We start from the raw sequence: 26,591 nt of genomic DNA on the forward strand, positions 1-26,591 counted from the left end.
CTGAAGTCTCATTCTCCAGTCTTCTTCTCCAAGTGAGGTTCATCAACACTCTGAAGTCTCATTCTCCAGTCTTCTCCTCCAGGTGAGGTCCATCAACACTCTGAAGTCTCATTCTCTGATCACTGCTCTTCTCTATGTCTTTAGTGTCTCCCTATGGCTCTCTGTATATCTCTATGTCTCTCTATGGGTCTCCATGTCTTTCTATGTCTCTCTATCGATTTCTATGTCTCACTTTGTCTCTATGTCTCTTTATGGGTCTCTATGGCTCTCTAAGGGATCAGGAGGAGGTTTCTGGGATTGGGTGCGGGGTCTTATAAGGGATCAGGTGTGCGTGTGTCTGGAGGGGTGGGGGGGGGGTATTTTTCTAATGTTATATTTTTGTCATCTCAGAGATTGGAGTTTCTGATAAATAATGAGAATGTTTTCTGATAATAATCTCTGGAATGTCTGACAATGACCGGTTCTCTTTCCTGCACAGAGATGAGAATAAAGAACTTTTTGGCTGCAATATTCTGCCTGCTGATTGGATGTGAACATGTGGAGGTAATACGAGGACAGACACAATTTTCCTGAATTAAAATCCGATTTATTGTAAAATTATTTTCTCTGGCCCAATGAGGGAAACACACCTTCCTGTTCTGCCCCTTTCCCCAGGTCCCCCTTCTCCTGCCCCTCTCCTGCCCCACTCCCCAGGTCCCCCTCTATCTCCAGGCCCCCTTCTCCTGTCCGGCCCCAGCTAGGTTCCTCTCTTCTCCTGCCCCGTTCCCCAGGTCCCCCTCTATCTCCAGGTCCCCCTTCTCCTGCCCCACTCCCCAGGTCCCCCTCTATCTCCAGGTCCCCCTTCTCCTGCCCCACTCCCCAGGTCCCCCTCTATCTCCAGGCCCCCTTCTCCTGTCCGGCCCAGCTAGGTTCCTCTCTTCTCCTGCCCCATTCCCCAGGTCCCCCTCTATCTCCAGGTCCCCCTTCTCTTGCCCCGCTCCCTAGGTCCCCCTCTATCTCCAGGTCCCCCTTCTCCTGTCCGGCCCAGCTAGGTTCCCCCTTCTCCTGCCCCGGTCCCCCTCTTTCTCCAGGTCCCCCCTCTCCTGCCCCGCTCCCCAGGTCCCCCTCTTTCTCCAGGTCCCCTTCTCCTGTCCGTCCCCACTAGGTTCCCCCTTCTCCTGCCCCGCTCCCCAGGTCCCCCTCTATCTCCAGGTCCCCCCTCTCCTGCCCCGCTCCCCAGGTCCCCCTCTTTCTCCAGGTCCCCTTCTCCTGTCCGTCCCCACTAGGTTCCCCCTTCTCCTGCCCCGCTCCCCAGGTCCCCCTCTATCTCCAGGTCCCCCTCTCCTGCCCCCTTCTTCTGTCCCGCTCCCCAGGTCCCCCCTCTATCTCCAGGTTCCCCTTCTCCTGCCCCATTTCCTAGGTCCCCCTCTTTCTCCAGGGCCCCTTTCCCTGTCTGTTCTCCCTTGTCCTGCCCCGATCCCCAGGTCCCCCTCTTTCTTCAGGTCCCCCTTCTCCTGCCCCGATCCCCAGGTCCCCCCTCTTTCTTCAGGTCCCCCTTCTCCTGCCCCGATCCCCAGGTCTCCCTCTTTCTCCAGGCTCCCGTCTCCTGCCCTGCTCCCCAGGTCCGTTTTCTCCTGCCCTTCTTCCCAGGTCCCCGCTCTCCTGCTTCACTACCCCGCTCCCCAGGTCCCCCTCTATCTCCAGGTCCCCTTCTCCTGTCCGTCCCCGCTAGGTTCCCCCCTCTCCTGCCCCCTTCTCCTGTCTGGCTCAGCTAGGTTCCCCCTTCTCCTGCCCCACTCCCCAGGTCCCCCTCTTTCTCCAGGTCCCCTTCTCCTGTCCGTTCTCCCTTGTCCTGCCCCACTCCCCAGGTCCCCCTCTTTCTCCAGGTCCCCTTCTCCTGTCCGTTCTCCCTTGTCCTGCCCCGATCCCCAGGTCCCCCTCTTTCTCCAGGTCCCCTTCTCCTGTCCGTTCTCCCCTTGTCCTGCCCCGATCCCCAGGTCCCCCCTCTTTCTCCAGGTCCCCTTCTCCTGTCCGTTCTCCCTTGTCCTGCCCCGATCCCCAGGTCCCCCTCTTTCTCCAGGTCCCCCTTCTCCTGTCCGTTCTCCCTTGTCCTGCCCCGATCCCCAGGTCCCCCTCTTTCTCCGGGTCCCCCTTCTCCTGCCCTGCTCCCCAGGTCCGTTTTCCTCCTGCCCTTCTTCCCAGGTCCCCGCTCTCCTGCTTCACTACCCATGTCCCCCCTCTCCTGCCCTTCTTCCTTGGTTTCTTGCCGCTTTCTCCAGGATTATCTTCTCCTGCCCCATTATCCAGGTTCCCTCTCTCCTACCCTGCTCCCCCACTCCTTAGGTCCCCTTCTCTTGCCCCGCTTTCCAGGTTCCCACTCCCCGGTCCCTCTCCTCATGTTCTCCTTCTCCTGCCAAACTCTTCAGTCTCCCCGCACGACTCCCTAGGCCCCCCTCTCTTGCCCCGCTTTTCAGGCTTTCTTTCTCCTACCCCAATCCTGAGGTTCACCAGGTAGTCTGTGTGTCCTGTGGAGGGGCAACAATGGTGCTGAATTGTCCTCCCTCCGTGTCTTCTAATTATCATCTCGCTGGTGTTCGTGGCCTCAAAGATGTGGCTGTATGATGTATGGGCAATAGGCGGGAGGGGAGGGGGGGGGTCTGATCTTACAGCAGAGTTTTGACTCTTGTCGGATTTAAAGCTGAGCTGAAGTTTATTGTAACCTTCCATTGATGCAGCTTGTAGGTATGTAGAGTATATCTCCTACCTACAGGACCTATGGGGAGGCTGGAGATCACTGTAGTAGTAGTTGGTGCTACTACAATGACAGCTGTGATATTCTGGGTCCTGTGCTGAGCGGCTGCCCCACTACACAATGACTACAGGGGGTCACTCAGTTGGCACTGCTGCCATTCACAGAAAGCCTTGTACTTTGTATTTGAATGCTAGGTGTTCTCTGATTGGATGAGATGAAGAGCGTGACATTACCATCCTGCCTCTACCCAATTAGAGAACGTCTTGTATTCATGAAATATTCTGTAAATGGCGACGTACCAAGCGAGTGACCTCCTATGGTTAATCTTCAGAGGGGAAACACCTTGGCCCAGGACCTGGAAGATGGTGGCCATTGTTGCGGTGATTTCCGGCTTCCCCGGGGATCCATCAGATAAGAGATCAGAAGACTTCCATTTTGCCCAGCTGGACCTATGTACCCATCCAATAAAAATCAAAGCTTTAGTTTTCACCCATAACTTATATCTCCTCAGACGATCGGCAACACCTATGAGCTGAAGTTCAAACCCAACGTCTTCGATGACCAATACATTGGGTGTATGGACAAACTCAACGATGACGTTATGCCCAGGATCCTGCGGCAGGAGAAGGCCAACCAGGAATTTGACGAAGCTTGGAAGAGGGCGACTAAAGTGTGGAAAAAGATGATGTCCAAAGTCAAACTCCCAGATGAATTTGAGGATGAGCATGGGATCGCTCTACTGGTGTTCACCGACCAGTTCCCTGTAGAGAACCCCATATACCAGCAAATGAACGCCAACCTCACCATTGCTGGAGCCTCTCTCAAGGACTACATGGACAACTTTCACTTCAAAGCTCTTCACTTCTACCTGACCAGAGCCCTGCAGATCCTCAAACCGGACTGCAAAAAACTGCATACCACGTTCCGGGGGAGCTGGGACACCTTCAAGGCTTCTCCTCTCTTTAAGTTTGGGAGATTCACCTCCACATCAGCTCCAAGGCTCAAACCTTCGGAGTGATGTCCTTCTTCGAGATAACCACCTGCTTTGGTGCCGAGATTGGCGAATTCTCGTTTTACCCCGGGGAAGACGAAGTTCTAATCCCACCTACGGAGAAATTCACCTACGTCAAGAAGAGCAACTCCACCTACGTTCTGGAGAGCACCGGCCAGCTTTGCAGCTACTTCAACTGCGCCATCATGGGAGGTAAGAACTTGGCTTTGAACGTATGATCACCAGATATTCAGGATAAAATCCGAGGACACCCTACTGACCACTCCCTTCTATAACCCCACCTACAATGGCACCCCCCATCTGTAGCCACACCCACACAAAAAATCACTTACCCATCTATAGTCACAGCCACAAAAATCACTCCCCCATCTGTAGCCACACCCACAAAACCACTCCCCCATCTGTAGTCACACCCACAAAAATAACTCCCCCATTTGTAGCTGTATTCATGAAATCACTTACCCATCTGTAGCCACACCCACAACAAATAACTCCCCTATCTGTAGCCACAGCCACAAAAATCACTCACCCATCTGTAGCCACACCCATATACCACTTGCCCCATCTGTAGCCACACCCACAAATGAATAACTCCCCTATCTGTAGCCACACCCACATACCACTCCCCCATCTGTAGCCACACCCACACAACAATCACTCACTTATCTCTTGCCAAACACACAAATGTCTCATGCATCTGTAGCCACACCCACGTACCACCCCCCACACCTGTAGCCACACCCACAAAAAAATAACTCCCCTATCTGTAGCCACACCCACACAAATCACTCACCCATCTGTAGCCACACCCAGAAAAAAATAACACCCCATCTGTAGCCACACCCACAATAAAATCACCCCCCATCTGTAGCCACACCCACAATAAAATCACCCCCCATCTGTAGCCACACCCACAATAAAATCACCCCCCATCTGGTGACCTCCATGCCCAAGAGGGTTAAGGCAGTGCTGGAAAATAATGGTGGCCACACAAAATATTGACACTTTGGGCCCAATTTGGAGATTTTCACTTAGGGGTGTACTGACTTTTGTCAGATACTGTATATAGATATTATACGGTATATCACACCACAGGGCTACGCCCACACATTGCTGGGTGAGCTGTGAAAGACAGATTGGTAGACAGAGGGACCAACTCCTTTTGATGTGATCTGACAGCCAATCACAGTGGTCACATGATCAGCCGATCCTTTCTGCCCCACCCCCGGCGTTCAGAGCTTTTTAAAGGGGCAATGAAGTGGGAGGGAAAGGGTACGAATGTTTATTGGGGCGACCACATCGCAGCGTTTCGGGGGCCCAGGACGCCCCTTCATCAGGCAGACGATATATAATACGATATGCAAGAAGATTTAATGTGACATCACAGGGTAAGAGCCCAACCCCCTGACCTCTGACATCATATGACATCATAAACCCCCCCCCCCAAAAGTCATGCAACCAATAGCAGAATGAAGGTCCCTCCTATCAGCATATCCCAGGATTAGGGTTACCACTCGGGGTGAGGAATCCTGGATCCTGCCTCCCCCCGATTCGTCAAATGCCAGTCATGGAGGCGGATGATGTCACTGCAGTGCTGGTCTCCTTGTTGCCAGGACAACGGACAGCCTACCAATGGGGTCCATAGGGGTGGCAGGCACATGCGACCACCCACACTATGGCATTAAGGATGGCCACCACCATGGAAACCAGTGATATCGCAGAGCCAAGAAACCAGAGTACCATGTGGGCCACCCCCTGTCAGGGTGTCATAGGACCCGGGTACTCTGGTCTGAGGGTATCTGTGTTGGGTTTCCATGGCCACCTGGTGTCCACAGTTGTCATGGTGTGGGTGATGGCAGCGGTGACACCAGGACTGCAGTGAGATTGGCCACCACCATGATGGGATCATTGGTCGGTATCCAGCTGGTGGGTACTACAACCCCCAGGATGGTGTGTGATGGGAATATTATAGAACATGGGTGCGCAAACCTCAGGCCCTCCAGCTGTTGCTGAACTACAAGTCCCATCATGCCTCAGCCTATGGAAGTCATGCTTGTAAATGTCAGCCTTGCAATGCCTCATGGGACTCTTGTAGTTCCGCAATAGCTGGAGGGCCGCAGGTTGAACACCCGTTTTTATAGATGGTCTGCAGAGAGAAGGAAGGGACACTGATCACCCCAAAGGATCTCTTCTCCCACAACTGATCCACAAGGGGCGGGGTAATCATTGATGAAAACCCTTCCCCCACAATGGCTGTCCAGAAGCCATTCCCCAGGGTGACAACGCTGCAGTGAATTCATTACAGCCAAAAAAAGCGTTGTCACACCCACAGGAGGAAGTACCATGGATGGTCAGGATCACCAGCTGTCCATTGTTAGGACAGACGTAATGCCAACAATGACATGAACATGGGAAATCTTCTCTGAGATCTGATTGGTCGGGGAGACAGTGGCTTCTCCTAAACACCTTTCCCTTCTCTGACTGACCAATACCGGTCCAACCTACTGAACCCCCGACATAGGAGTCCCTGGGAAGTCCCCAATAGTTCTGGGTGATGTACGGTGTTCTAGAAGGTGGGAGATCCCATACTTTGTACTTTTTATTGTATTATTATTATTATCCCTATTATTATCCTTATTATTATTATTATTATTATTATTATTTTTATTATTAGAGATTTCTGTAATGTCAGTACTTTATGGAAGATCAAAGATAAAGATAGGAGATTTGATTGGAGGGAACATTTTCCTGGTTTCCTTGTTCCAGGCTGAGTCAGCCGGTATTTAGCGGTTTAGTAAAAACTGAAAGTAAATAAAGGCGTCCGTCCTCTGTGAGGGTGAGATGATGACGGGTGTAGTGGGGTATCTGTGATCTGATGAGGGTTATAATCCCGGTACTACATGTCCACACAATGAGGATTCCTATCTGTCTTCACAGGGGAGAAGCAGACGGAAGCGATCTGTCACTCAGGTAAGGAGACAACGCTCATCCCTTCTATAGGACATAGATCCAACCAATGAGTGGAGACCTCCGACAATGACATCACGCTACATCACATGACATAACAATGACATCACACCACACTACATGACATCACACCACATCACATGACATCACATGACATCACACTACATGACATCACACTACATCACATGACATCACAATGACATCACACTACACTACATGACATAACAATGACATCACATGACACTACATGACATCACAATGACACCACACTACACTACATGACATCACAATGACATCACACTACACTACATGACATCACACAACACTACATGACATCACAATGACATCACACCACACTACATGACATCACACCACACTACATGACATCACATGACATCACACCACACTACATGACATCACATGACATCACACCACACTACATGACATCACATGACATCACACCACACTACATGACATCACACCATACTACATGACATCACACCATACTACATGACATCACATGACATCACGCCACACTACATGACATCACACCACACTACATGACATCACACCACACTACATGACATCACACCTCACTACATGACATCACATGACATCACACCTCACTACATGACATCACATGACATCACATGACATCACATGACATCACACCACACTACATGACATCACATGACATCACATGACATCACACCACACTACATGACATCACACCATACTACATGACATCACATGACATCACGCCACACTACATGACATCACACCACACTACATGACATCACACCACACTACATGACATCACATGACATCACATGACATCACACCACACTACATGACATCACACCACACTACATGACATCACACCACGCTACATGACATCACACCACACTACATGACATCACATGACACTACATGACAACACACCACACTACATGACATCACACCACACTACATGACATCACACCACACTACATGACATCACATGACACTGCATGACATCACACCACACTACATGACATCACACCACACTACATGACATCACATGACACTACATGACATCACACCACACTACATGACATCACACCACACTACATGACATCACATGACACTACATGACATCACACCACACTACATGACATCACACCACACTGCATGACATCACACCACACTACATGACATCACACCACACTACATGACATCACATGACACTACATGACATCACACCACACTGCATGACATCACACCACACTACATGACATCACACCACACTGCATGACATCACACCACACTACATGACATCACATGACATCACACCACACTACATGACATCACACCACACTACATGACATCACACCACACTACATGACATCACATGACACTACATGACATCACACCACACTGCATGACATCACACCACACTACATGACATCACACCACACTGCATGACATCACACCACACTACATGACATCACATGACATCACACCACACTACATGACATCACATCACACTACATGACATCACACCACACTACATGACATCACATGACATCACACCACACTACATGACATCACATCACACTACATGACATCACATGACATCACACCACACTACATGACATCACATGACATCACACCACACTACATGACATCACACAACACTACATGACATCACACCACACTACATGACATCACATGACACTACATGACATCACATCACATCACACTACATGACATCACATCACACTACATGACATCACACCACACTACATGACATCACATGACATCACACCACACTACATGACATCACATCACACTACATGACATCACATGACATCACACCACACTACATGACATCACATGACATCACACCACACTACATGACATCACATGACATCACATCACACTACATGACATCACACCACACTACATGACATCACACCACACTACATGACATCACATGACATCACACCACACTACATGACATCACACCACACTACATGACATCACATGACATCACACCACACTACATGACATCGCACCACACTACATGACATCACACCACACTACATGACATCACATGACATCACACCACACTACATGACATCACATCACACTACATGACATCACATGACATCACACCACACTACATGACATCACATGACATCACACCACACTACATGACATCACACCACACTGCATGACATCACACCACACTACATGACATCACATGACATCACACCACACTACATGACATCACACCACACTACATGACATCACATGACATCACACCACACTACATGACATCGCACCACACTACATGACATCACACCACACTACATGACATCACATGACATCACACCACACTACATGACATCACATCACACTACATGACATCACATGACATCACACCACACTACATGACATCACATGACATCACACCACACTACATGACATCACACCACACTGCATGACATCACACCACACTACATGACATCACATGACATCACACCACACTACATGACATCACACCACACTACATGACATCACACCACACTACATGACATCACATGACACTACATGACATCACACCACACTGCATGACATCACACCACACTACATGACATCACACCACACTGCATGACATCACACCACACTACATGACATCACATGACATCACACCACACTACATGACATCACATCACACTACATGACATCACACCACACTACATGACATCACATGACATCACATCACACTACATGACATCACACCACACTACATGACATCACATGACATCACATCACACTACATGACATCGCACCACACTACATGACATCACATGACATCACACAACACTACATGACATCACATGACATCACACCACACTACATGACATCACATGACATCACATCACACTACATGACATCACATCACACTACATGACATCACATGACATCACACCACACTACATGACATCACATCACACTACATGACATCACATGACATCACACCACACTACATGACATCACACCACACTACATGACATCACATGACATCACACCACACTACATGACATCACATGACATCACATCACACTACATGACATCACACCACACTACATGACATCACACCACACTACATGACATCACATGACATCACACCACACTACATGACATCACACCACACTACATGACATCACACCACACTACATGACATCACACCACACTACATGACATCACACCTCACTACATGACATCACATGACATCACACCACACTACATGACATCACACCACACTACATGACATCACATGACATCACACCACACTACATGACATCACACCACACTACATGACATCACACCACACTACATGACATCACACCACACTACATGACATCACACCACACTACATGACATCACATGACACTACATGACATCACATGACATCACATCACATTACATGACATCACACCACACTACATGACATCACACCACACTACATGACATCACACCACACTACATGACATCACACCACACTACATGACATCACATCACACTACATGACATCACACCACACTACATGACATCACATGACATCACACCACACTACATGACATCACATCACACTACATGACATCACACCACACTACATGACATCACATGACATAACACCACACTACATGACATCACACCACACTACATGACATCACACCACACTACATGACATCACATGACACTACATGACATCACACCACACTACATGACATCACATGACATCACACCACACTACATGACATCACACCACACTACATGAGATCACATCACATTACATGACATCACACCACACTACATGACATCACATCACATTACATGACATCACATCACACTACATGACATCACACCACACTACATGACATCACATCACACTACATGACATCACACCACACTACATGACATCACATGACATCACATCACACTACATGACATCACACCACACTACATGACATCACACCACACTACATGACATCACATGACATCACACCACACTACATGACATCACACCACACTACATGAGATCACATCACATTACATGACATCACACCACACTACATGACATCACATCACATTACATGACATCACATCACACTACATGACATCACACCACACTACATGACATCACATGACATCACACCACACTACATGACATCACACCACACTACATGACATCACACCACGCTACATGACATCACACCACACTGCATGACATCACATGACATCACACCACACTACATGACATCACACCACACTACATGACATCACACCACACTACATGACATCACACCACACTACATGACATCACACCACATTACATGACATAACAATGACATCACACTACATCACATGACATCACACCACACTACATGACATCACACCACACTACATGACATCACACCACACTACATGACATAACAATGACATCACACTACATCACATGACATCACACCACACTACATGACATCACACCACACTACATGACATCACATGACATCACACCACACTACATGACATCACACCACACTACATGACATCACATGACATCACACCACACTACATGACATCACACCACACTACATGACATCACAATGACATCACACTACATCACATGACATCACACCACACTACATGACATCACATCACACTACATGACATCACATGACATCACATCACACTACATGACATCACACCACACTACATGACATCACACCACGCTACATGACATCACATGACATCACACCACACTACATGACATCACACCACACTACATGACATCACATCACACTACATGACATCACATGACATCACACCACACTACATGACCTCACACCACACTACATGACATCACATGACATCACACCACACTACATGACATCACACCACACTACATGACATCACATGACATCACACCACACTACATGACATCACACCACACTACATGACATCACATGACACTACATGACATCACACCACACTACATGACATCACATCACACTACATGACATCACATGATACTACATGACATCACACCACACTACATGGCATCACATGACATCACACCACACTACATGACATCACACCACACTACATGACATCACATGACACTACATGACATCACACCACACTACATGACATCACACCACACTACATGACATCACACCACACTACATGACATCACACCACACTACATGACATCACACCTCACTACATGACATCACATGACATCACACCACACTACATGACATCACACCACACTACATGACATCACATGACATCACACCACACTACATGACATCACACCACACTACATGACATCACACCACACTACATGTCTCCTTCTCACCTCTCCTCTTCTCTCTCCTCTCCCTTCTTTTCTATTGTCTCTTCTCTCCTTTACCCTTCCCTCTCATCTCCTTTTCCTTTCTACTTCCTTCCCCCTCCCTCTCCTCTTCCTCTGCTCTCCTTTCTTCTCCTCTTCTCTTCCTCTCTTGGATGGAGTGTGGAAAGGTTAGACCCCCCCCTTAGGTATATATTTCTGTTTGTAACCCCCCCCCTCTCCGGTGACACCATGCAATGTTCTGTCTCGGAGAGAAGGGAAATCTCCCATTGGGGACACTTCTTCTACTGATAGGGAGGAGATTTTCTCTCACTTCCTGCTGTGTTTCTGGGACAGGAAGTGAAGGGAAATCTCCCCAACAAGACCTAGAGAGGAATGACAAAGAACTGACAGGGGGTCTTATCCCTTCCCTACTCCATCCAATCCCTTATACAGAGAGGCCACGTCCCCAACAAACATCACAAATCTGTGACCAATCAGCAAACATTGAGAGGTCCATGTGTGAAATATTCACCCTTCACACAGACACAACGAACGATCGATCTGTAATATGATTGTCAGCGCCATCTAGTGACCACAATGTGGTATTTTCCTGAAATTCCTCAATAAAAACAATCATATTACAGTCCGTATGCTGATCTTTCGTTGTGTCTGTGTGAATGAAGACTTCCCACAGCAAATGTTTTACATACAGACCCCCAATAGTTACATCAATATCGGTTTTATGTGATTTCTCACCAATCTGTTCTCAGACTCCTCCAAATTAAAGAAGATCGGAAATATTAAGAAGAACAAAGTCTCCTCCCCTCCGTCTGAGCAGGAGGAGCGAATCGCAGCGCTGGAGAATCTGGCCATCCGGAACCACGAGGAATGGGACGAGCACAGAACCGAATACACAAAATTGGCTGTCCTCGTAGTGTACATGTTTGAAGAAATGCAAGGTGATTGGGAACTAAACCCTCCTCTTCTTTACAGCAAAGGAGGCTCCCCCTCCCCTCTCCTCTCCTCCCCCTTCTTTTCTCTCCTCTCCTCTCCTCTCCCTCCCCCTCTCTCCTCTCCTCCCCCTTCTTTTCTCTCCTCTCCTCTCCTCTCCCTCCCCCTCTCTCCTCTCCTCCCCCTTCTTTTCTCTCCTCTCCTGTCCTCTCCCTCCCCCTCCTCTCTCCTCTCCTCCCCCTTCTTTTCTCTCCTCTCCTCTCCTCCCCCTCTTCTCTCCTCCCCTCCTCTCTCCTCTCCTCCTCGCCCTCTCTCCTCTCTCCTCTCCTCCCCCTTCTTTTCTCTCCTCTCCTCTCCTCTCCCTCCCCCTCTTCTCTCCTCTCCTCATCCCCCTCTCTCCTCTCCTCCTCTCTCCTCTCTGTGACGGGAGTCACTTTGGTTGGGGCTTTTGTGGAACTCGGCTTACCTCGGAGAGCTCTGGAGACTCTGTGCCCAGCTCCCCCGGCCCCTCTTATGTGTAAATCACTCTGTGTCCATTAGTGGCACAGGGTGACCGAGAACCCCACTATGATCTGTGCTAGTCGGACTCGCTGTACAGCCACACTGGAATGTTGTGCATATATATATATATATATATATATATATATATATATATATATATACTGTGTTGTCTCATGATGTTGGACTCTTTGCTGGGATGGTTTGGGGTGTGGCCGTGTCCCATTGTTCTGTTGTGTCTGTCTTAGAAGAAGTGCATTATGGGATGGATGTATTGGTGTTCCCGGCATGTAAACCGGGGGCAGGGCAGAGAGGGGAGGGGGGAATACCTCCAACAGCCCTCCCTGCTGATAAGCTGCTCTATTGTTCAAATGTTTCAATGCCTCTGTGTCCCTGATTGCTGATTGGACAGTTTATCCCACCCTGAATGAAAGGGATGGGGGGTGTCCCTGAGTTGTATATCTGTTGTTACTTGTGTTTTGAATTATTATTATTATACAGGATTTATATAGCGCCAACAGTTTATGTAGCACTTTACAACTTGAGGGTAGACAGTACAAATATAATACACTTTAATACAGGTGGAATCAGAGGGCCCTGATCCTTAGAGCTTACAATCTAAGAGGAAAGGTCCAGAGAGGCAGTAACTGAGGGGGATGGGCTGATTGAGAAGATAAATGTACAGTTGTTAGGTGGGGGCCAGATAGGCTTCTCTGAAGAGATGAGTTTTCAGGGATCGTCTGAACGTGGATAAAGTAGGAGAAAATCGGACGGATTGGGGTAGAGCATTCCAGAGGATGGGGGAGGCTCTGGAGAAGTCCTGAAGGCGAGCATGGGATGAGGTGACAAGGGAGTTAGAGAGCAGGAGGTCTTGGGAGGAGCGAAGAGAACGATTAGGTTGGTATTTTGTGACCAGGTTAGAGATGTAGCTGGGGGCAGGTTGTGGATGGCTTTGTAAGTTCTAGTTAGTATCTTGAATTTAATTCGGTGACTGAGTGGCAGCCAATGGAGGGATTGGCAGAGGGGTGTGGCAGACGCTGAATGGAGACCAATGGAGGGATTGGCAGAGGGGTGTAGCAGACGCTGAGCGGTTTGTGTGGTGGATGAGCCTGGCAGCAGCGTTCATGATGGACTGAAGTGGGGAGGAGCCTATTTAGAGGTAAACCTATAAGGAGGGAGTTGCAGTAGTCGAGGCGGGAGATGACCAGGGAGTGGATTAGAAGCTTTGTGGTGTCATTGGTTAGGAAGGGGCGTATCTTGGAGATGTTGCGGAGATTGAGGCGGCAAGCTTTGGATAGTGATAGAATGTGGGGTCGAAAGGTTAGTTCAGAGTCCAGGATTACACCTAGGACCTCGGCGTGGGGAGATGGGTTGATAGTTGAGCCGTTGATCTTGACAGGGAAATCAGGGGAAGTGGCACCTGAGGGAGGAAATATCATGAGCTCGGTTTTGGATAGGTTGAGTTTGAGGAAGTGATGTGACATCCAGGCTGATATGTCTGCTAGTAAGTTGGTGATGGGTGAGGAGACAGATGGAGAGAGCTGGGGGGTGGAGAGATAGATTTGGGTGTCATCAGCGTAGAGATGATATTTAAAGCCGTGGGAGGCAATCAACTGACCCAGGGAGGAGGTGTAGATTGAGAAAAGGAGAGGTCCAAGAACAGAACCTTGGGGGACCCCGATGGAGAAAGGAAGAGGAGAGGAGGAAGTAGAGTTGTAAGTGACACTGAAGGAGCGGTGGGATAGGTAGGATGAGAACCAGCGAAGAGTACAGTCATGGAGACCAAAGGAGTGGAGTTTATTGAGGAGGTGGTGGTGGTCCACTGTGTCAAAGGCAGCAGAGAGATCCAGGAGAAGTAGTACAGAATAGTGTCCACTGGTTTTAGCCATTAGTAGGTCATTTGAGAGTTTAACCGCTTCAGCCCCGGAAGGATTTACCTCTTTCCTGACCAGAGCACTTTTTACAATTTGGCACTGCGTCGCTTTAACTGCTAATTGCGTGGTCCCACAAATAGAGCTTTCTTTTGATGGTATTTGATCACCTCTGCGGTTTTTATTTTTTGCGCTAAAAACGGAAAAAGACCAAAAATTTTGAAAAAAAAAAATGATATTTTCTACTTTTTGTTATAAAAAAAATACAATAAACTAAATTTTAGTCATACATTTAGGCCAAAATGTATTCGGCCACATGTCTTTAGTAAAAAAAATGTCAATAAGCGTATATTTATTGGTTTGCGCGTTATAGCGTCTACAAACTAGGGTACATTTTCTGTAATTTACACAGCTTTTAGTTTATGACTGCCTATGTCATTTCTTGAGGTGCTAAAATGGCAGGGCAGTACAAAACCCCCCCAAATGACCACATTGCTGAGAGGCAGGAAATTGCTGAGAGGCATGTTGAGCCCATTAAATATTAAATTTTTTTGTCCCAAGTGATTAAATAATGATAAGATATGTGGAATTGCACCCCAAAATACATTTAGCTGCTTCTCCTGAGTACGGGGATACCACATGTGTGGGACTTTTTGGGAGCCTAGCCACGTACGGGGCCCCGAAAACCAAGCACCGCCTTCAGGATTTCTAAGGGTGTACATTTTTGATTTCACTCTTCACTGCCTATCACAGTTTCGGAGGTCATGGAATGCCCAGGTGGCACAAAACCCCCCCAAATGACCCCATTTTGGAAAGTAGACACCCCAAGCTATTTGCTGAGAGGCATGGTGAGTATTTTGCAGCTCTCATTTGTTTTTTAAAATGAAGAAAAGCAAGAACATTTTTTTTCTTTTTTCAATTTTCAAAACTTTATGACAAAAAGTGAGGTCTGCAAAATACTCACTATACCTCTCGGCAAATAGCTTTGGGTGTCTATTTTCCAAAATGGGGTCATTTGGGGGGGTTTTGTGCAATCCGCTAGGATTGGGAGACCCTGTGAAAGTGTGTCCTAGTCTGTGCAATGCTGTACCCTACGCTAATACTCGACTAGTGAATGGTAGCGTTCAAAACATTGCAAAGACCAGGATTGCCAGGACAGGAGGGACAATAATAGCGGGTGTCACGCCTATATCCGCGCTTGCTGCAGACACAACATCTTTTTTGGGGGGCTCGTTGGGTAGGGGTACTCGGGAGGACATAAGGAAAATGCCTCTCATGCAGCCGGCTTACTGCATTTGGTTGGGGAAGATGAGGTGGAGCACCGTCCGGAAACAGAAGGGCTCTGACGATCTCTTCCTGGAATTTAAGGAAGGATCCAGTCCGTCCTGAAGCTCTGTATAGCACATGAGCGTTCAGCAAAGCCAATTGAAATAAATTAACAGACACTTTTTTGTACCAGCGTCTGGCCTTACGGGCAACTAGGTACGGCGCCAACAACTGGTCGTTTAGGTCCACCCCTCCCATATTTTGGTTATATTCGTGGACACAGAGGGGTTTCTCCACAACACCAGTCGCCGTAGTAATTTGGACCGTCATGTCTGCATGAAGGGAGGTGAGAACGAAAACATTCTTCTTATCCCTCCACTTCATAGCGAGCAAATTATTACACTTCAAGCAGGCTCTCTCCCCCGGCCTAAGACGGGAATCTACAAGCCGCTGGGGAAAGCCCCGGCGTTTAGATCGCATGGTGCCACATGCTCCAATCTGATGATCAAAAAGGTGGCTAAAAAGTGGCACGCTCGTGTAATAATTGTCCACGTACAAGTGGTACCCCTTTCCGAATAAGGGTGACACCAAGTCCCACACTATCTTGCCAGCGCTTCCTATGTAGTCAGGGCAGTTTGTCGGCTCTACGTGACTATCTCTTCCCTCGTAAACCATAAAACTACATGTATAGCCTGTGGCCCTGTCACAGAGCTTATACATCTTGACCCCGTATCTGGCACGCTTGCTGGGAAGGTACTGTTTAAATGACAAGCGGCCAGAAAATTTAATCAGGGACTCGTCAACGCAGACAACTTGATGGGGAGTAAACAAAGCTGCAAAACGTTGGTTGAAGTGGTTTACGAGGGGCCAAATTTTGTAGAGCAGATCGTATCCAGGGTCTCCACGAGGACGACAGAGTTCATTGTTGTTGAAGTGCATGAACCACAAAATCTGCTCGTATCGTGTCCTGGTCATGGAGGCAGAGAACACGGGCATATGGTAAATTGGGTCAATGGACCAATAGAGCCTTCGAGCTGACGATCCACTGACTTACTGGGTCATGAGAATAGACCACTGGCCAGAACTTGCTATTGAGTTGTTGGGTTTCCCTGCATGCAGCATGCTTTCCTGAATGGGCATTCAGTGCTGCTGGAGGTTTTGTTACTGATCATAGAACACATTTGTCCACAGACTCCGTGGACCGTCTGACATTTATCAAAATGAATCAGTCCTGGATTACCAGCAGCTATGAAGCCCCTGATGCCGATGTCGCTGATTAAGTGTTTTTGGGATGTGGAATCTCTGAAGGACTTCTAGGCTGCCTAGTGCTGTGGGTGTTGATTTCATCTGGAAGATTGTTTTTGGTGTAGGTTTCATGGGCACAATTAACACCCAAAGACCAATTTTTCCGCACCTGTTTGACAGGTGCATATCATTGCAATTTATGACAGCAAGGCCAATTCTTGCTTTCATCAAGAGTACCTCTATAGGGTTACGGTGTGAAGGCGCCATCGACACCCGAAGAACAATTTTTCAACACCCGTTACAGAAGTAGAAATCCAAAGTCTATGGCAGAGTCACCAGAATTTATCCAAAAAATCTCTAATCTTGTTTCCCGTGCACTACATTGTGGCCTCATCATACACACTGGCTCCCCAAGCCGTTGCTTACAAAATAAAGAAATTATTGCAAAAAAAGGCCTTTTTTTGTGCTTTATAAATGCAATTATTGCTGCAGCAGCTTCTATACACAGTACAGATCTGCCACTTTACAGGTAGACTAAGGGGACCCCCAAGGCACTATATTAAAAGGATTTTTTCATTTTTATACTTTCACTTTAAGCATAAATAAATCACTGCTCATTTTAAAATGATGTTTTTTACAAACTTTTTTTTCATTAATACATGTCCCCCAGGGCGGTACCCGGACCCCCCATAACCATTGTATGCCCAATTACTTGCAATTACTTGCACCTTCAAAATGGGCACTTTTGATTTTTCATGTTCGGGTCCCATAGACTTCAATAGGGTTTGTTATCCGGGTCCGAACTTTCCCGATGTTCGAAAGTTCTGATGCCAACCAAACAGGGGTCATTAGGTCCATCCCTACTCTTTGGTGTTCAGATGACAATGAGTCCTTTCTTCTCTGCAGAGATGAAATCAAAGATGGAATCCACCCAGAACCAGCACAGCCCCAACGCCGAGGTCTTCCACCACACCACCAATATCCTGAATCTGCTACTGGAAGAGGAGCTGAGAGACCGCAGATCCCTCCGGGAGGAGGAGAAGAAACTGGACTGGATCCGCACCAAGCTGGACGGTAAGTCACCTACTGGACCTGTCTGTATGAATAAACCCCAGACAGGTCACTATATACGGGGACAGGGTCATCAAGGATTTAGTCACCACAGTCACCCCAAAAAACCCCGGACAGGTCACTATATACAGGGACAGGGTCATCATGGATCTAGAGTCACCACAGTCACCCCAAAAACCCCAGACAGGTCACTTTATACAGGGACAGGGTCATCATGGATCTAGAGTCACCACAGTCACCCCAGAAAAACCTGCACCCCTGGAGGAAGAAGTTTAAAGTAACACAAAGTGCCACTTGACCATTCTAGAGCTAAATGAGTCAATAGGCTTTGGTATTATCCTACAGCATGTTAGGATGACCCCATGTTACCCTACAGAGTAATAGGGTGACTCCATGATACCCTACAGAGTGTTAGAATGACCCCCATGTCACCCTGCAGAGTGTCGGGTGACTCCGTGTTACCCTAGAGAGTGTCCAGGTGACCCCATATTACGGGGGGGACTCCGTGATATGATAGAGATTGGGGATGGGCTCAGACGTGTTCGGATTGTACCCGCCAGGAAGCCGTCACTGCACAACGCCAGTCATAGGAAGTGAGGCATTTCCCATCCCACAGCTGCACATATACACACTGCTTGCTGGCGGGCACAATCTGAACACGTCTTGAGCTCACTACTAATAGTGAATCACTGCACTGATATCTGTGGGTGTCTGGGGCTGACAGAATGAACTGTGGACATCTGGAGGTGTCTGGGGGCAGGAGGATGAGGCACCGATATTTGGGGGGTCTGTGATTGGGAGGATGAAGCACAGACCCCTGGGGGGCAGGAGGATGAGGCACTGATCTCTAGGGGTGTCTGGGGCAGGAGGCTGAGGCACTGATATCTAGGGGTGTCTGGGGGCAGGAGGCTGAGGCACTGATATCTAGGGGTGTCTGGGGACAGGAGGATGAGGCACTGATATCTAGGGGTGTCTGGGGGCAGGAGGATGAGACACTGATCTCTAGGGGTGTCTGGGGGCAGGAGGATGAGGCACTTATCTGGGGGTTGGAGGGTGAGGGACTGATATCTGGGGGGGGGGGGGGGAGTGGTCTGGGGCAGGAATGGGCCTGGAATTGGGCTGTACTATATAGTGGTATTTGAAGTTCTTGGGGGGTATGTCACATGTTTCTCTGACCACATTTGACGGATGTGTCCTCCTGGTGATTTCCCCTCCTCAGACCTCCGGGATTTTGCCTGGAATGCTAAGATCCGCCTTCGTGATATGGAGGAAGCTCTGGACACTGACAGGACGAGGGTGACCGATGTCCAGGATTCCATTTCCCACAATCTGGATACAGTGAAAACTCTGCAGGAACAAATGTCCGTTATGCAAGGTAACCAGGACGAGGGTGTTGTAGGCCCCCCCCCCCCCCCCCCAGCCTTTGGATAGATAAGCCAGTTCCTGAACTAACAGAGGGCCCCACATGAACCACGACTTTTCATGGACAGCCAACACCAAACTAGGCCTCTGGGTTCCAAAGTATGACTCTTCAGGGCATAGTTCCAGATAGAAAGACACAGTTCCTGTCTATATAGGGGCCCCAAGATTCCATGGTTATGGGTGTGGTTTTCGGGAAGTCTCCACCCATATCTGAGGCCAGTGGAGGAACCTTTCCAGTCACCTAATGACTCTTCTCTCTCAAAGGGGAGAATTATTTTTCTTCAAAGGTTTACAAAGACAGAGCAGTACTTCCTGGTAGAGTCCCTACACACGGTTCTGTGCCCCATGTAAATTCTCGGAGAGGCTAGTCACCCCACACAACACAGACTCACAGTGCATTGGGGTCCCGATGTTGGGTGCCAGGAATGGGTGGTGAGTCCACCGTCTGTACCCAGCTATGGCTACAAAGGTGTATGGAGGCTTATAGTCCTCCTTCGAGGACCCCTCCAGGGAGGTGTTCTTCTCCATGTCCTTCCACCTCTACATTGCCCTCCTCCCTCACTCCTCTCTCCAATATCTAGAACAACCAATGAGGAGGACTAACCCCATGTGACCCCAGTCCCTGGTGTTCTCCATGTCCTTCCACCTCATTGGAGTTGGGGATTCTGTAGATCATTCATCAAGCATCTTGGACTGATCCTGAGGCCTATATAGAATGTCCCCAAGAAAAAGAATGAGTTCTCACGGGGTTCAGAGCAGCGCATTCCTGGCTGCTGAAGAAGCCATTTTGCAGCATCAGGGATTGGGACCCGTGAGACAAGAAGTACCATTTCAGCTGGATGTAGTGGAGCAGGATGGTACCGTATCTTGGAGTCTGTGGCAGCCAAATGAAAAGAAAGGACAGAGAGCAATGCCCATTGGGTTTTGGTCTAAACAACTGACAGGGGTACAGAAGAGATACACGACTCTAGAGATGTACCTTTGGGGCCAACACAGCACTTCAACATGTAGAGACCATTACAGGAAAGGACACAGTCACCATCCATACTGCATTGCCAATAGCAGGACGGGTGAGAGATATTGGACTGACCACTAGAGTAATTGTAGCTCAGAACCAGACACTGATGAAGTAGAAGTGGTACCTTCAAGAAAGAGGGGGTATTGCAGCTGGGAATGTTAGAGACATTTCAGAACAGTTGGCAGGGCTTGTTACTTTTACCAGCACCCGACCAGAAGAAGAAATTCCTGTGCTGCAGTCATCCCCCATTCAAGAGGCTTCACCCTCTGAGTCTCTGTCAGAAGACATGAAGGAGTCAGCGGGGTTCACTGATGGTTCAGCCATAGTCACCTCATCTGGGCGTAAATGGACAGCAGCAGCCTACAACCCAAGTACAGACACAGTCCTGCAGGAGACCCGAATTGGAGGGTCCAGTCAGTATGCAGAGTTCAAAGCTGTAGTGATGACTCTTCAGGCGGATCTTTCTTCACATGTCACTAATAAGGATGAGCCCCGGCGTGTTCGCACACTCCGCGTGTAGAGCCCGCCAGGAAGTCGGCACGACGCTGCGCTAATCACAGGCAGTGAGGTATTTTCCCGATGTGCGGCTGCAGAGATCGGGAAATGTTTCGCTGCCTGTGATTAGCGCAGTGCCGACTTCCTGGCCAGCTCTGCACTATCTACACTGACAGCTGGGTGGACTTTGAAGGACTAACAACTTGGATGCCCACGTGGAAGTCCAATGAATGGATGATTCATGGAAAGGTGGTGTGGGGGGGCATGGAAGTCTGGGACTACATGTGAAAGGAAGCTCACTCCCGCACCATAAAAGTGTAGTATGTTGACGCACATGTGCCCTTGGTCTCAGACTTTGAGAACTATAACAGAGCGGCAGACAAAATTTGGCAAGGTGAATGCAGTTGTGCCAACTGATCCCTTCTTGTCGAACTTGGCCAATTGCGCCCACAAGCAATCTGGACATTTGGGGCAGAAAGCAACATATGAATGGGCACAGCAGAGAAGATTGCCTATATCCATGGACATGCTAAAGACTGTAATAGGGAACTGTACAGTGTGTGTGGAGAAGTGCGACAATGGCCATTGCAAAAGTACTCCACCGGGTCGATTAAGAGGGGAGAGATCCAAGAGGGGAGTAACCCCATGAGACCCCAGTCCTCAGTGTTCTCCATGTCCTTCCACCTCTACATCACCCTCTTTCCTCACTCCTCTCTACAATATCTAGAACCTCCAATGAGGAGGAGTAACCCCATGTGACCCCAGTCCTCGGTGTTCTCTATGTCCTTCCACCTCTACATCACCCTCCTTCCTCACTTCTGTCTACAATATCTACAACCTCCAATGAGGAGGAGTAACCCCATGTGACCCCAGTCCTCGGTGTTCTCTATGTCCTTCCACCTCTACATCACCCTCCTTCCTCACTCCTGTCTCCAATATCTACAACCTCCAATGAGGAGGAGTAACCCCATGTGACCCCAGTCCTCGGTGTTCTCCATGTCCTCCCACCTCTACATCACCCTCCTTCCTCACTCCTGTCTCCAATACCTACAACCTCCAATGAGAAGGAGTAACCCCATGTGACCCCAGTCCTCGTGTTCTGCATGTCCTTCCACCTCTACATCACCCTCCTTCCTCACTCCTGTCTACAATATCTACAACCTCCAATGAGAAGGAGTAACCCCATGTGACCCCAGTCCTCGGTGTTCTCTATGTCCTTCCACCTCTACATCACCCTCCTTCCTCACTCTTGTCTCCAATATCTACAACCTCCAATGAGGAGGAGTAACCCCATGTGACCCCAGTCCTCGTGTTCTGCATGTCCTTCCACCTCTACATCACCCTCCTTCCTCACTCCTGTCTACAATATCTACAACCTCCAATGAGAAGGAGTAACCCCATGTGACCCCAGTCCTCGGTGTTCTCTATGTCCTTCCACCTCTACATCACCCTCCTTCCTCACTCCTGTCTCCAATATCTACAACCTCCAATGAGGAGGAGTAACCCCATGTGACCCCAGTCCTCGGTGTTCTCCATGTCCTCCCACCTCTACATCACCCTCCTTCCTCACTCCTGTCTCCAATACTTACAACCTCCAATGAGGAGGAGTAACCCCATGTGACCCCAGTCCTCGTGTTCTGCATGTCCTTCCACCTCTACATCACCCTCCTTCCTCACTCCTGTCTACAATATCTACAACCTCCAATGAGAAGGAGTAACCCCATGTGACCCCAGTCCTCGGTGTTCTTTATGTCCTTCCACCTCTACATCACCCTCCTTCCTCACTCCTGTCTCCAATATCTACAACCTCCAATGAGGAGGAGTAACCCCATGTGACCCCAGTCCTCGGTGTTCTCCATGTCCTCCCACCTCTACATCACCCTCCTTCCTCACTCCTGTCTCCAATACTTACAACCTCCAATGAGGAGGAGTAACCCCATGTGACCCCAGTCCTCGTGTTCTGCATGTCCTTCCACCTCTACATCACCCTCCTTCCTCACTCCTGTCTACAATATCTACAACCTCCAATGAGAAGGAGTAACCCCATGTGACCCCAGTCCTCGGTGTTCTCTATGTCCTTCCACCTCTACATCACCCTCCTTCCTCACTCCTGTCTCCAACATCTACAACCTCCAATGAGGAGGAGTAACCCCATGTGACCCCAGTCCTCGGTGTTCTCCATGTCCTCCCACCTCTACATCACCCTCCTTCCTCACTCCTGTCTCCAATATCTACAACCTCCAATGAGAAGGAGTAACCCCATGTGACCCCAGTCCTCGGTGTTCTCCATGTCCTCCCACCTCTATATCACCCTCCTTCCTCACTCCTGTCTCCAATACCTACAACCTCCAATGAGGAAGAGTAACCCCATGTGACCCCAGTCCTCGGTGTTCTCCATGTCCTTCCACCTCTACATCACCCTCCTTCCTCACTCCTGTCTCCAATATCTACAACCTCCAATGAGGAGGAGTAACCCCATGTGACCCCAGTCCTATGTGTTCTCCATGTCCTCCCACCTCTATATCACCCTCCTTCCTCACTCCTGTCTCCAATATCTACAACCTCCAATGAGGAGGAGTAACCCCATGTGACCCCAGTCCTCGGTGTTCTCTATGTCCTTCCACCTCTACATCACCCTCCTTCCTCACTCCTGTCTCCAATATCTACAACCTCCAATGAGGAGGAGTAACCCCATGTGACCCCAGTCCTCGGTGTTCTCTATGTCCTTCCACCTCTACATCACCCTCCTTCCTCACTCCTGTCTCCAATATCTACAACCTCCAATGAGGAGGAGTAACCCCATGTGACCCCAGTCCTCGGTGTTCTCCATGTCCTCCCACCTCTATATCACCCTCCTTCCTCACTCCTGTCTCCAATACCTACAACCTCCAATGAGGAGGAGTGACCCCAGTCCTCTGTGTTCTCCATGTCCTCCCACCTCTATATCACCCTCCTTCCTCACTCCTGTCTCCAATATCTACAACCTCCAATGAGGAGGAGTAACCCCATGTGACCCCAGTCCTCGGTGTTCTCCATGTCCTTCCACCTCTACATCACCCTCCTTCCTCACTCCTGTCTCCAATACCTACAACCTCCAATGAGGAGGAGTAACCCCATGTGACCCCAGTCCTCTGTGTTCTCCATGTCCTCCCACCTCTATATCACCCTCCTTCCTCACTCCTGTCTCCAATATCTACAACCTCCAATGAGGAGGAGCAACCCCATGTGACCCCAGTCCTCGGTGTTCTCCATGTCCTTCCACCTCTGTACGTCATCCTCCTCCCTCACTCCTCTCTACAATATCTAGAACAACCAATGAGGAGGAGTAACCCCATGTGACCCCAGTCCTCTGTGTTTTCCATGTCCTCCCACCTCTACATCACCCTCCTTCCTCACTCCTGTCTCCAATATCTACAACCTCCAATGAGGAGGAGTAACCCCATGTGACCCCAGTCCTCGGTGTTCTCCATGTCCTCCCACCTCTACATCACCCTCCTTCCTCACTCCTGTCTTCAATATCTACAACCTCCAATGAGGAGGAGTAACCCCATGTGACCCCAGTCCTCGGTGTTCTCCATGTCCTCCCACCTCTACATCACCCTCCTTCCTCACTCCTGTCTCCAATATCTAGATCCTCCTATGAGGAGGAGTAAGCCCATGTGACCCCAGTCCTCAGTGTTCTCCCTGTCCTTCCACCTCTACATCACCCTTCTTCCTCACTCCTCTCTACAATATCTAGAACCTCCAATGAGGAGGAGTAACCCCATGTGACCCCAGTCCTCGTGTTCTGCATGTCCTTCCACCTCTACATCACCCTCCTTCCTCACTCCTGTCTCCAATATCTACAACCTCCAATGAGGAGGAGTAACCCCATGTGACCCCAGTCCTCGGTGTTCTCCATGTCCTCCCACCTCTATATCACCCTCCTTCCTCACTCCTGTCTCCAATACCTACAACCTCCAATGAGAAGGAGTAACCCCATGTGACCCCAGTCCTCTGTGTTCTCCATGTCCTCCCACCTCTATATCACCCTCCTTCCTCACTCCTGTCTCCAATACCTACAACCTCCAATGAGGAGGAGTAACCCCATGTGACCCCAGTCCTCGGTGTTCTCCATGTCCTCCCACCTCTACATCACCCTCCTTCCTCACTCCTGTCTCCAATACCTACAACCTCCAATGAGGAGGAGTAACCCCATGTGACCCCAGTCCTCGGTGTTCTCTATGTCCTTCCACCTCTACATCACCCTCCTTCCTCACTCCTGTCTCCAATATCTACAACCTCCAATGAGGAGGAGTAACCCCATGTGACCCCAGTCCTATGTGTTCTCCATGTCCTTCCACCTCTACGTCATCCTCCTTCCTCACTCCTGTCTCCAATATCTACAACCTCCAATGAGGAGGAGTAACCCCATGTGACCCCAGTCCTCGGTGTTCTCTATGTCCTTCCACCTCTACATCACCCTCCTTCCTCACTCCTGTCTCCAATATCTACAACCTCCAATGAGGAGGAGTAACCCCATGTGACCCCAGTCCTCGGTGTTCTCTATGTCCTCCCACCTCTATATCACCCTCCTTCCTCACTCCTGTCTCCAATACCTACAACCTCCAATGAGGAGGAGTGACCCCAGTCCTCTGTGTTCTCCATGTCCTCCC

General features: G+C 49.0%; 1 protein-coding gene across 1 annotated transcript in view; it reads left to right on the plus strand.

The window, feature by feature from the left end:
• The first annotated feature begins 389 nt into the window (after positions 1–389).
• Positions 390–26,591, plus strand: part of LOC141126626 (ecto-ADP-ribosyltransferase 5-like) — a 34,609-nt gene continuing 8,407 nt past the window's right edge. Inside the window, 7 exon segments of the mRNA XM_073612546.1 lie at positions 390–543; positions 3,243–3,720; positions 3,723–3,935; positions 6,681–6,713; positions 12,870–13,058; positions 18,837–19,004; positions 20,221–20,376. Coding sequence (XP_073468647.1) covers positions 454–543; positions 3,243–3,720; positions 3,723–3,935; positions 6,681–6,713; positions 12,870–13,058; positions 18,837–19,004; positions 20,221–20,376 — 1,327 coding nt within the window. The 5' untranslated portion in view covers positions 390–453.

The sequence above is a fragment of the Aquarana catesbeiana genome, linkage group LG02 (genome assembly GCF_042186555.1).
Source record: "Aquarana catesbeiana isolate 2022-GZ linkage group LG02, ASM4218655v1, whole genome shotgun sequence".
Taxonomy (NCBI): domain Eukaryota; kingdom Metazoa; phylum Chordata; class Amphibia; order Anura; family Ranidae; genus Aquarana; species Aquarana catesbeiana.